The sequence below is a fragment of the Poeciliopsis prolifica genome, unplaced genomic scaffold (genome assembly GCF_027474105.1).
Source record: "Poeciliopsis prolifica strain line A6 unplaced genomic scaffold, Auburn_PproV2 SCAFFOLD016, whole genome shotgun sequence".
In the NCBI taxonomy this organism is placed as follows: Eukaryota; Metazoa; Chordata; class Actinopteri; order Cyprinodontiformes; family Poeciliidae; genus Poeciliopsis; species Poeciliopsis prolifica.
This window is the reverse complement of record NW_026562391.1, coordinates 3,842,332-3,854,790: the sequence shown is the minus strand read 5'-3', so window position 1 is coordinate 3,854,790 and position 12,459 is coordinate 3,842,332. Positions and strand designations below refer to the sequence as shown.

General features: G+C 41.4%; 1 protein-coding gene across 2 annotated transcripts; it reads left to right on the top strand.

Annotated features, from left to right (window-relative positions):
- The first annotated feature begins 3,998 nt into the window (after nucleotides 1–3,998).
- Nucleotides 3,999–6,838, top strand: LOC129367311 (tumor necrosis factor). 2 transcript variants are annotated; one of them, XM_055041663.1, is made up of 7 exons: nucleotides 3,999–4,351; nucleotides 4,649–4,898; nucleotides 5,550–5,618; nucleotides 5,720–5,753; nucleotides 5,876–5,932; nucleotides 6,178–6,406; nucleotides 6,533–6,838. In XM_055041663.1, exons 2-7 carry the CDS (start codon nucleotides 4,701–4,703, stop codon nucleotides 6,708–6,710), a joined length of 765 nt encoding a protein of 254 aa, XP_054897638.1. In that variant the 5' UTR covers nucleotides 3,999–4,351; nucleotides 4,649–4,700; the 3' UTR covers nucleotides 6,711–6,838. The 2 variants fall into 2 exon arrangements, with proteins under 2 accessions (XP_054897638.1, XP_054897639.1); XM_055041664.1 differs by lacking the exon at nucleotides 3,999–4,351 and adding an exon at nucleotides 4,518–4,545.
- The last annotated feature ends 5,621 nt before the right edge of the window (nucleotides 6,839–12,459 follow it).

Here is a 12,459-nt window from a genome sequence, read left to right as displayed (position 1 = left end):
AATGGCGCTTCATACAGTTTTCACTTCAACAGTATGAAGGAGACACTTTGTGGCCTTAGGCTCGACCCTGCTTATTCAGACCTGCAATGAAAAAGCAGGGTTTGCTTAGTGTCACTAGCAAACTTCTACTAGTGCTTCTTTATTAGCGAAGAAGCACTGGTGAAATCCACCAATTACTTTGTTAGTGGACTAATGAAGCCATTGGTGGACTTCATTATAAGTCCACCAATGACTGGACCAACCACGATTGTGAGATGTAATGTCACTCATGAAATAAGTCGAGGCGACATTCAACAAACTGATGGAGTCAGAAACGTCAAACTAAGTTGCCTATTTAAAGTTTCAGACAAGAATCTTTTTCAACCTTCAACTATAAAATAGATGGAGAGATTTGCATTGGAGACAAGCTGAAGAACAAGCTGAAGTGTTATGATCATGTTGAGAATGCTCAGGGGTTAATGTGTGTGTTTCTTTCTTAAAAACCGTACAAAAGCACAACGATGAAGGAAGAACGTTGGTGGTGGTGAAGGTTTTAATAAATATAACTAAAAAAAGAAATACATGGGCGGTAAAAGCAAGTTTTTTTTACATTCTTTTTCACTCAGCTATTAATCAGTTTCACTGAAAACTAAATAGGAAAAGATAAAGCAGGAAGGTTGATTTCAGTCCTATGTCTGCCATCAACGTTTCTCTGTTGGAAAATGTCAAAGCAGGTTTGTAGTAATTATTTCTTAGTTCTTAGTCATTTACCTCATAGTGATAATTAAACTGACAAAGAAATCCAAGACAATAACAACTTCTTCACACCTTCAGGAACAGAGATGTTTTTTTTTTTCACACAAAACACGAACCACAATCCAAACAAATATGTATCTGACCTTAACGCAAACAACATAAATCATTGTCAGAGAGCAGCAATTTAAAAAGGGTAGAAATGTGGTCAAATGGGGAACCAAGGTGGATGAAATCACCTGGGGAATTTGTCTTTTAGAAATAGGAAATGTTATTTAGCTGGATGTGAGAGGGTGGGGAAGAAACCACTGGGTTAAATGGTTTGAGACTCATACTTTTGGAACCGTTTGGTAAAACTTTTTTTTTTTGAAGGGGTGTGCATGAGATTGACATGACATAACATCTTTATGAATGGTTAGGACTGTTGTCATGACGTGTCATTAGATATATAATGTCACTTTTAATGCAAAGTTGCTTTAAAAGTGGTGTTGGAAGTTCATTAAAAGTGCTAGCTTTGCGTTATTTTGTCATTATTGACACCTTGATGCAAAGCTGGCACTTTTAATGGACTTTCAATGCAACTTTTAAAGCAACTTTGCGTTATAGCATCGTTATTTACCTAATGACACTTCAATGTCATAGACGTTCATAAAGACTCCTTCATATTCATGACAGGTATTGTGTCATGTTTATGACAGTGTCATGTCAGTCCAGTGTCACCGCATCAAACAACAAAGTGTCATTTTCTTGTGAATTGCTATTTAATCAGTGCGAATCTTCCACTCCTTTGTCTTCTACGCATTGTGTCCTGTTCAGTGTCACATCAGTCGTATAGAGATGGACACACAACCTGAACAAGTTGACACTCTATCACATATGAAATTACCACTAGCTGTGAAAACAAGTGTCCGTTTTCGAACCAAGAGGAAGTAAGCAGATTGTCACTTCTTCAAAGAGTCGCCATGAAAAAATAAGAACAAACCGTGTTGATGTTGATGGTGGGGAATTTGTTTTTGGTGTGGCGGAAAATGTTATGTGGTAAAGTCGACATTTGTAGACCTCAAAGTAAATGTCATTAATATGTGAGGTAGTATGGTGAGACCTGTATGTCAGGATGAACTGTTCCCCTACGACTGCTTAATAAAGCACTTACACTTATGTTTCTTACAGTAAGTCTAATTTTAATGTTCGTCTCAATGACAAAATGTATTTTTATGATTAAAGACATCATTGCTGAACCGGCATAGGTCATGACACTCCAAAAATAGTCCAAACGTTAGTCATTTAGATCGAAACACCTGGTGAAAATGGGTTACCATTAGTATATTTAGAAATATATTTAAACTGTAAAATTGTGATTTGTCCAATACATGTTTTACCCACTGATGGGCAAAATAACATGCTAATAGTTGTAGCTTACAGCTATTACAGCGTGAATGTGTGTGTGAAATAGTGAAAGACCAAATGTGGCGTAAAGAGCTTTGGAGTCCTCTGGGCTTGATGAAGTTCTCTACAAGCACAGGCAAATTTGAAGTTTATCATTTTAACCCTGTATTCATGAGTACAAAATCTACAGTCGATTTACAAAAGCACAACGATGAAGGAAAAACGTTGGTGATGGTGAAGATTTTAATAAACAACAACAAAAAAAAGAAATATATGGGCGGTAAAAACACGATTTTTTTATATTCGTGTGCCCGGTTGTTCTTCACAAACACGACTGTTTCTAAAGAACAGTCACGGTGTCATGCAGTCCTCACACCTCGGCTCAAATTAAACATTCGAAACCCAAAACGGGCCAGCCATTCACGGCCATGATGAGTGGAAGGAAACTTCCAGCTCAAGATTATTTGAGTCTTAGCAAAGAATGGTGTGAAACCGCTATCCTCCAACGTTAAGAGCTCTTGTTTTGAGCCATCAGCCTTACAGTAAGGTTAACCCCATGGAGTGTGTCAGGGCATTTCTGGTTCTTACTGTCCCTCCACTTGACAAGAAGCCGCAGGCGCTGCAGGCAGGGCCCCTAATTTGGTCGGCATGTCAACTTCCGTCAGTCCTCTCTGCATCTACATCTGCACCAAGCAGACAGTATTCGCGTCTCGGTTGAGTGAGAGGTTACAGTGTGTGGGTAGAAAGTAAGTCAGAGTGAATTGGGAGGTTTTGCCATATGGAGTTTCTCTTGTCAAACTGTTCCCTCCAATGACAGAGAGAGAGAGAAATAAGGAAACTTAGAAGGTCTAGAGAAAAGGTTCACTTAAATGGAGGATATAGTTAACATAAAAAAAATACATTTTACATCAACATTGTGAAAATGCTCAAGAATCTTTTTAGTTTGCACATATTGAGCACAAGAAGAGGAAGTTGGCAGTGAGAGAGATTAAATCTCGTTGAAGTGAAAGCAGTGCCTTGAAAAAGTATCCATACGCATGACCCACATGATAAACTTTAAACAGCTTAAATAATCCAAAGCTGGCATATAGATAACAATAACAAGAGTAATAATGACTTGAAATTTATATGTGAAAAGTCTGGTTTGCTTTTGTATATTTAGGTTCAGGCGAAAGCAAGTTGTCAAGTCGTGTCGCAGGATCTTCAGTTGTATTTAGTTCTGGACTTTGACTGGGCCATTCTGTAATACCAACACGAATCACATGTAAAACTGTGATTGGCGGAGAGGAAAAAGGAAGAGAGCGGAAAAGTAAATGAAGCAACTCCTCTACAAGACAGTGACGGTAATTATATGTAGAAATCCAAAGACGGAGGACAAGTTGCATCATCAACTTTGGTCTTTTGCAACACGTCTACTTTCATGCAGGTGTTCAATTAGCAGCGTCTCGCAACCTTCGAGACAACTTGAGGTGTTTTTACAGACATGTCAGCTCAAGGTGACTGAGGTGAGCTGCCATGTGGGTTATAGTGCTAGCCTGTGGTAGCAGAGATGCGTAGCGGTCAAACAGATAGGATGTGACTGCTTCAACCTCAGGGCAACTGATAACGTGAAGCTCAAACACAACAAGACGCCCGACGCATCAGAAAAATCACAGGTTCAAGAGAAACTTACAAAGTGGGGGCAGTTTCGAAGTCAGAAAAAAGAAACGGAGAAAAACCGTGCACATGATAGGGAGGGAGGAGAAGGGGAAAAAACTGCAGAAAGCAAAAGGGAAGTGTCAGTTTTTAGTTGACAGCTATATACAGCAGGGAGTGTCCCTTACAGATACAAACACACAGACTGGTCTCTCTCTCTCTCTCTCTCTTGCTCTCTCTTGCTCTCTGCATGTCTTTTCCCCATGTTATCTTCATTTCCTCCTTACAATAGCTTGCTTCAAAAGCAATATAAGTGACATTTGACAGCCGGCAAGCAAATACGACAACAGAAGGAAGGATTAAAGTTTGAACACTGACAGGACCTTTCCTTTCAGAGATGGACAGATCTGACAGAAAAGTAAAATAGTTCTTGGTAGAACAGATTTATAGTATTATTTATTGGTTATTTTCGATTTTGTTTTGTTTTTTTGTTGGCTCTGAATGCCTTTGCCGGTCAAGATCGCCAACAAACTTCAGAGGTCTGAGTAAGAAGGAGCTGGATGGTTGACTAAGCTGTGGACGGACACCTACATCTCAGGTAATATTCATTTACAGATCTTGGAGGACCGTGTACAGTTATGTGTACGCCTCGTTTCTTTTTTTTTTTTTTTTTAATTCATCAGACCGGTGATGACTGTCTTTGTCAAAGTCGTAGTGAGGATGTGAAGAAATCACTTTGCTTCCAGGATCTGGTTGCGCCACATGTGTCTCCTGTGAACTTAGACCCTTTAAGTAACTTTTGTGCTCCTTTCACTCTCTCGTTTCTGCCGTTCACCTTTCACATTTTGTCTCTCGGGCCACCTGCCAGGCTAAGACCCATTTTTCTCTTTTTCAGTAACTCTTCTCCAAGCTACTCCGGGGCACAGGTGGATTGTGATCCAGTCAGGATGTCGGAGAACGGCTTGGCCCCCACGCCGCAGGTGTTTGTGGTGGACAGCCAGGCCACCTACTTATCCGTGCCCAGTGGCAAGAAGTCAACCTGGGCCAGAGCGGGCCAGAAGTTCCTCCCTCTTCTCCTGACTCTGTTCGCGCTGGCAATCTTTGTTGAGGGATATTTGATCTACATGCTTTACCAAAGAACCGAGGTGAGGACAGTGTCTCTTGGCGTGTCGTCTCAAATGAGGGGAGACCCTGGAAATCCCTCCGCGTGTCGATTTGCATATCGTCTTCTACGTCACATGGCAGCGTAGAAGAAGATTCTGCTCGGGTCATCTCTTACTCGTGAAGTTCTGGTCAAAACTGAGGAAGGCGTCATAAGATTTCCGTCTGATTTGTACTTCCTTTTTCTCTCTTTCTCTATAGAAACTGCAGATATGTAGCGTTGACCCTACTCTTAATGCCGTGTTATAAATTCTGTTATCACACTTTGGCTATTTTGTTTCTTGCTCTCTTGGATTCACTGACACCTAAATTTAGTTGTGACTTTGTGGAGCTAAGGGTTAACCAGGGTCAGGTTTGATTTTGTCTCTAGGGTTTCTCTTTGAATTTCATCGTGGTAATTATATTTACCATTTTTTACATAATATTAATAATAATAATAGAAACAAATTAAAAAAAAAGGAAATATTTTCCATTTTCCAAATTAGGAGGAGGAAAAAAAGGGCTTGCACTTTTAGCCACCTTTCCAGAATGATTTACTGTCACCAGGCATTTCTGTTCCTACATGCAACCATTTCTCCTTTCAGTCATTCGTCGTCATTTTCACTCAATCTCATTTTCCTTCTCGTTCCCTGCAGGCCTTTTCCGGCTGTGTGTCTAATAATATGTGCCATAACTTGTCCCGTTCTGTGAAGACGGAGCAGCAGGTAAATATATGTGCTTGTAGATTGTGACTTGCCATACACTGACTCTTTTCTTTTTTTTCTGCTTAAACAAATCAACTTTTTTGTGTCTTTTTTTTTTCCAGAATGGGAGGACATCAAGTCAAATAGGAGCTCCAGGTGGGAATGATGTTTAATGTGTTTTTGTTTTGGTTTTTTTTCTAAAGAAAGCATCGAGATATTAGTTATTAGTTGATTAGTTTGTTGATTTCACAAATGATGACATCTGGTTTTCTCAACAGATTCCAATGAAATTCCTCCTCTGAAGCCAGAGAAACGGCCCTTTGCTCACTTGATGGGTAAGAACCCCCATGTTGTCATGATTTCAACCACATTTGGTCATCAGATCATGTTTCACTTTTTAAACATTTTATTTTGTTTTCGTTTTCTTTTTAAACATAATTTCGTGCTGAGGAAGCAACACGCTCTTTGCTTTGTCTCTTCAAGAATCGTTTTGGAACGTGTCAACAGTTGAACTTAGTCCAGTAAAACATTATTTCAGTTTTCCGTTTCAGTTTTGTGACGTACGAACGTTGTGTTTCAGGAGCTCAGAAGTCGAACGGCGAGGTAGTGCAATGGAAATCACAGGATCATTACGACAAAAGTAGAATAAAGTACCGCAACAGCCGACTGGTAATCGATCAGGAAGGCCACTACTACGTCTACTCCAAGCTGGTAGTGGATGTTTCGGAGGCGACGTCGCCTATCTTCCACAAGATCCAGAGAAAACCCAGTGGCTATGCTGAGTCTATAGAGCTTCTGAAGTCCAAAAGGTAGGCTTTTTTTTTTTTTTAACTTAGCTTTTCCTCAATTCTCCACATTTGCTCTCGTTGCATAAACTTCCCCCGAATGCAACACAAATGTGACCAAATCTGACTCTGTCTCTGTTTTTCTTCCAGTAACTGGAGCCCAGAGAAAAGTCCTGGTGATGCTGGCGAGGACAAATGGAGAAGTTTTCTGTCGGGGATTTTCTTCTTGCAAGAAGGAGATGAAATTTATGTCACTCTGAGCAAAATGGAAAAGTTGTCTCCTGAGGCCAATGAAAACTGTCTGGGTGCCTTCTGGCTAGACTCTTAGACAAGAATAGAAATGCCTTTGAGCCAGTTCTTTGACCAGTCTGATATACATATACCACAACTGATGGGTGTAATTCTGGAAACAATGAAAAAAACAAATAGTTTTGATATAAAAGTATCTGATATTCAGATTATCTATATATATATATATATATATATATATATATATATTTACATTGTAATTATTCTTCATATTTTGGTGTTTAAATAAAAACATGCTCCAAAACAAATGATAAGAGGCTCTCTTTCTTCGTAGCGTAAACACAAGCCATAGAAATATTGTTTATTTTTCTGTTCAGATGATAACCTGAAATCAACTTGGATAACTTTAAACCACAGTCAACCCACATTATAGGGCTGCAAGTGTACAAATGTGCAACCAGCTTGAGGGAGAGTTTGTGTCTGTATGCATGACTGTATTTGTGTGTGTGTGTGTGTGTGTGTGTGTGTGTGTGTGAGGAGCAGGATGTGGTTGAGTAAGGACGCAGAAAGGAGGAGGAGTGAAATAAAGTGCTACTTGTTGCTGACTCAGCTCTTCCCACAGCAAGTGAGTTTCAGAAACGCAGTAAAGTTTCAGATGGAAAAAAAAACTACAAAAAAAGCAAAAGGTGCAGACAATGCAGAAGTCTGGAAATGAAAGTTTGACAATGATGAAGGTTCTCTGTCGAGAACAGCGAGAGCGAAATGAAAGACAGAACGCAAATCTCCACGCTTGGAAACAAGTTGAACAGAAACAAAGAGAAAGAAAGACAAAAAAAAAAAAAAAAAAAGCCGGCAGGTGGAAGGAGCAGGTCACCTCTGAGAGACTGTTGTGAGCGGAACGGCCAGGTTTCTGCATTTCACATAAATTTGGGTCATTTCCTGCTGCGAGAGCTCGATAAACATCTCCACATTTTGATGCTCTGGTAAACAAACACATAAAAGCTTCTTGTGCAAGAAACCGTGCATGCTTGGCCCAAAGTGCTTTGATTTGAAAACTTTTCCGGACTAAATGTGCAACACGTGTTTTTATTTATTTTTTTGTTGCATCATGTTATTGTTCGGCTGCATGACAAATGCTGGACTCTTTACCACTTCACACATTTTATTTGAACCATGCAGCGCCGACCAGACTATACAGACAAAAACACAAACTATTCTTTGTATATGCACATTGCATATATAAAGTATGGTATTTCTGCAGGCAGAAATAAACTAATTATTAAACAGAGATCAGTAGTGAACAAACAGCATCTTGAAGAGCAGGAAGAAATCTGGCCTGTATGGAAAAGTCAAAAGCAAAAAAACAAAACAAAAACACATTTTTAAAGAAACTCCTAAGAAGTCTACACAGATTTCCGCAAGACGCAGCGAATATGTGGCCCGATTGAACTTCTGGGCTGAATCGTTTGTGCGTTGAAGAAAACACCGTCCCTCAGGTGAAACATGGCGCTGGCAGCATCGCGGGGTGACGATGCTTCTCTTCACCTCCAAACGTACAGCCAGAGCTCCGGCGTTACTCAGGTCAAAGCATATCCGCGTGTTCAAATGGCCTAGTCAAAGTCCAGGTCAAATCTCAACTCTGAATCTGTGGTGAAGTTTGAAATTTATGTTCGTAGATGTTCTCATTTCAATCTGACGGAGGTAGAGAGCTGTCCTGCAAAAAGAACAAAAGGAATAGTGGATCCATAGATCCAGAAATCTGGTAGAGGCTCAAATGAAAAGACTAGCGGCTGTGACTGCAGGTTGGTTCTGATTTTGCTCTCATTTGTACAATTTGTCATATAAAATCCCAGGAGGTGGATGTTTGCTGTTGAAATGTGACGAAATGCTTAAACGATCTGTAAGAAGTGAACTTCAGTAGAAGTGAACTCTTGTGTGCTTAAAATGCATATGTGAACAGCAAGGGGATATCGCTCTAAAAGCAGGAGGTGGCCTCTAGCGCAGGGCATTCTGGGTAAGTGCAACCAAAGCAAATGTGAAAGGAACAGCATTTTCAAATGGCTTGGCTTGTTTAACGCAGTGCAGTGAGAAAGCGAACCGCACCGGCTGAAAATGTCAGAAATGTTGCAGACTTGGTCCCTGATCGGTCCGAGTCCCTGACGATCAGGTGTGAAGACGCCCTGCGAGTCAACAGTGGTGCAAAACCTGGGCGAGAGCATGCTTTGCTACCGCAAAGATAACCACACTGGAAAGAAAAGCAATGCAGCTGTGCCATCATCCTGAGAGCAGCGTGCTCCAATGCTTTCACACTATCCCACAGAGCCGACTGCAGAAAGGCACAAAACCGCAGAAATGAGTCAGTAAACAAGTTGACAAATGCAAAAAATAAAAAATGCCTCCATGCAAAAGTAGCTCTGTCACTGCTCTGCACTGTGAGACTTGGCAAACATGAAACAGGAGAGTTTCATATTCAAACCATAAAAGACTCTTGTCTTTCCCCAACCTGACTGTGAAAACAGCAGTGACACCCCGTAATTAGCACAAGAAACATAAACCACAACCACCGCGACCACCTGATGCAAAGGTGCTGCTAGTCGACGCAGCGTGCACGTTCATAGGAGGTTTACTGATTCGGTGAAAAGCGGTTTCTGCAAAATATTATCAGCGTTGACCTAAAAATACTTTTGGAGCCCGCCCCGAAAATACAAAAATGCGCCCAACTTTGGTAGATATCGAAGCAACACTGGTTGCAGAAACTGATTTCAAGCACTCTTTGTTATAATAATCAAGCTTTAAACCTCTGCTGTGAGAAATGATCAGGAGTCTTTAGAGTTAAAACCACTTAGAGAGGCAGTTCTTTACAAACCAGGTGTCACAGACCTGTGGTGTTAACGCACCACGTCAGAGCTGCAGGTCCACTGCAATCAGAATCAGAATTTATGACCTTTTCCAACCGTATTCTTCAAAACGAGCTAGTACAAGTAAAGGCATTGGTGCATGTAAGTAAACAGTCACTTGCAGAACAAACTTGTACAAGATGGATGTACGTAGGAACATCAGCCTTCACAGCTCGATTGGGAAGAATCTTTGTCTTTCAGTGCAAGACGATCATCCTGAAGCTACAGGTTGAACTTTGGGGATATCTACAAACAAGCAGACATGCCTGTACTGCAGTCGACGTTTCGCTGAACTCCTGACCAACCACTGAAAAACTCAATCTGATGAGAACTTCCTGAACTTCCCCTAAAATCTCTAACAGCTTTTCTTCTGGCATCACTTTGTATTTGTCTCCATGCATCTTCCCATCAGCTGGCGAGACCGATGGTGAGTTTGTGTCGTGGTCTTTGCGTTGACCGGATCTTCAGTGCGATGCTGTTTCATAGCCTCAAACTTCAACCCAACCGATGACGACTTTCAGCCAGACTAGAAGGGCCTAAATCTTGACATTTTGCATGTAAACACTTTGACAAGAACGCAACCTTTTCCTCTTCCTGAGCACATCTAGAAACACATGGCCGTCGGGCAAGCAAAAGTCTAAAGGATGTGAATTCTTTTGCAATGCACTGTCGCCCTTTTCCTTTCGAGAGAGGCGTGTTGGGGTTTATATTTGGCAGACTGCAGTAGGCAGGGTGCCATAGAGTGGGTGTTGCGCCATATGGAAGCGTTGCTGAAGTACGGGCAGGTGTTGTGGCGTCAAGGCAAAAGGTGTTTAAGGTAAGGCTGAGCTTTGTCGCGTTACACCGATTAAACAGGCAGCATCCACATCACCACCTGAAGCCACTTTGTGTTTTACTGCACAAACGTCTCCATCTTGTTGGATGCAGGAATTTGGGAAGGAACTGGTGAATTTCTAATTTGAAAATGATGGGCAATTTTAGATAGAAATAGCCAAACAAACAAACAAAAACACGGAGGAGACAAAAGGAATGTAAATGTATGTGCATGAGCTTAATCCAGGCTGTGCATCATGTGTGCTGTTTCTTCCTGAAACCTCTCGTTAGCCTCCATGTTGAACGCCAAAAATTTGCATGAGGCATTTTCACGCTGAAAATGCGCCTCAAAAGTGGACCACAACTTGGCGAGTCTGAGATTTGCAACCTTGTCGTCTGCGCCGTCGCTCTTCCTCTAAACGTTGCGTGCAGCGCTTACTGTCAGAACTCCCGCCGGGTTCACCGGGTTTCTGCCTGCAGCCTGTTTGCAGTTCTGGTGTGAAAGCAGCTACCTGTGAACAGCGACGCTACCTGTGAACAGCGACGCAGGGAGTGACTCAGAACGGCGAGGCTGTGGGTTCATCAGCCAAGTGCCGAGGGAGAAACTGAGGCAGCGCTCCTTTGAGCTCAGCACGCTGGTAATCTCAGAGGATGCTGAAGTTCGACTCTTTGAAACTTTTTTTTAAAAACTTTTTCTTTGTTTTCAGAAAGGGAAAGAACAGCTTCCCATTGCTTCGCTGTTTCGCATCTGACACTTTTAGACAACGAGGAGCCAGTTTATTTAGCTGGTTAAATTATGATCTTTTTTTTTGTTTTTTGTTTTTAGTTCAACGCATCAAATCGGTAAAATGCGTCCTGCGTCTTTTGGTGACGTGTCTTGTGGCATTTTGTTTAATTTCTGCTCTCAGGTTTTGATTCTGACCCTTCACTTACTAAAACCCTTTGCATTTATTCCCACCACAGCTGCAGAGATCAGTTTTAACACTTAGATTTTCTCAAAATGATCAATGTGTTTTTGTTTTTTGTTTTTTTTTTTGGTAATAGTAAAAGGACAAAAAAATTAAGTAATGCACATTCAGTTTCTGCACAATCTTTGTCTCTCCTGTGTCGTGAAGGAAGTCCAAATTTGGTAATGTTGTGTTTCCTGGGGTTGGTTTGATTTTTGACTGACAAAATTGAAATGCATTGAGCCGTTTTTGGCTCCATATGTCAACCACACACCTTCAGTGCATACAGTGACAATCTTTACAATGTAAGATGAGCCTTGATTTGTACATTTTTCTGCGTGGTCAAATACATCATCTTTCTTGTCATGACAAGCATTTTCTCCCTCATTTTCCCCGCACATTGCTGCATGTCTTTGTTCAAAAGTCTGTTTTTAACGGATTGTCCTTGGTTTCGCCAAAACAGGCCAGTCCGGCAGCCTGTTCGCTGTGCTTCGGATAATCATTTTCTCTGCGAGACGCCAAGTTTGTGTTTAATCCTCGTACCATTAATGTCTTTAGAAACGTTTTGCATTGACCTGCTCCGGAATCCAAAGCGAAGGAAATCAAAACCTCCACCACCGTCCGGTCCCAAGCGACCACCATGATGACCACCATGATGACCACCATGATGACCACCATGATGACCCCTGCTGGTCATCATGCCATGAGTCAGTGGACAATCTTACAGCATGTGAGTTGGACCAAGCTAGAACTTTTCCTTGACCTTTGAGGGGTGTTGGGCGGCAAACGTTTCCCGTTTCATCGCCTCATTCCAGTGGAGTTCAAAAGGTCAGAGTCCTGCAGATCTTAGCCGTCTCCCCGGTTCATCACACAAATGATGGTTTGTTAGCAGGCCTGTGCTGTTAATGAGTTCATTGGACCGTTTGAGTCAGCTGTGTGCTACCAAAGAAGCATCTAGACCTGATGCCGGACTTTAAAACAACCATTAAGTCAAGAAATCTCTAATTAGACTATAGCATGTAATCCACTTCTTCAGAATAAAAACAAACACTTCAAAACCTTTAGGGTGCCGATCGGCTTGTTTCACAGAGAAACAGTTTCATTCTGTCAGGGAGCAAGAAGTCTGTGGTTTTTGATGTTTTTGATTAGTATTTTTTTAGGCTTGCTTTTC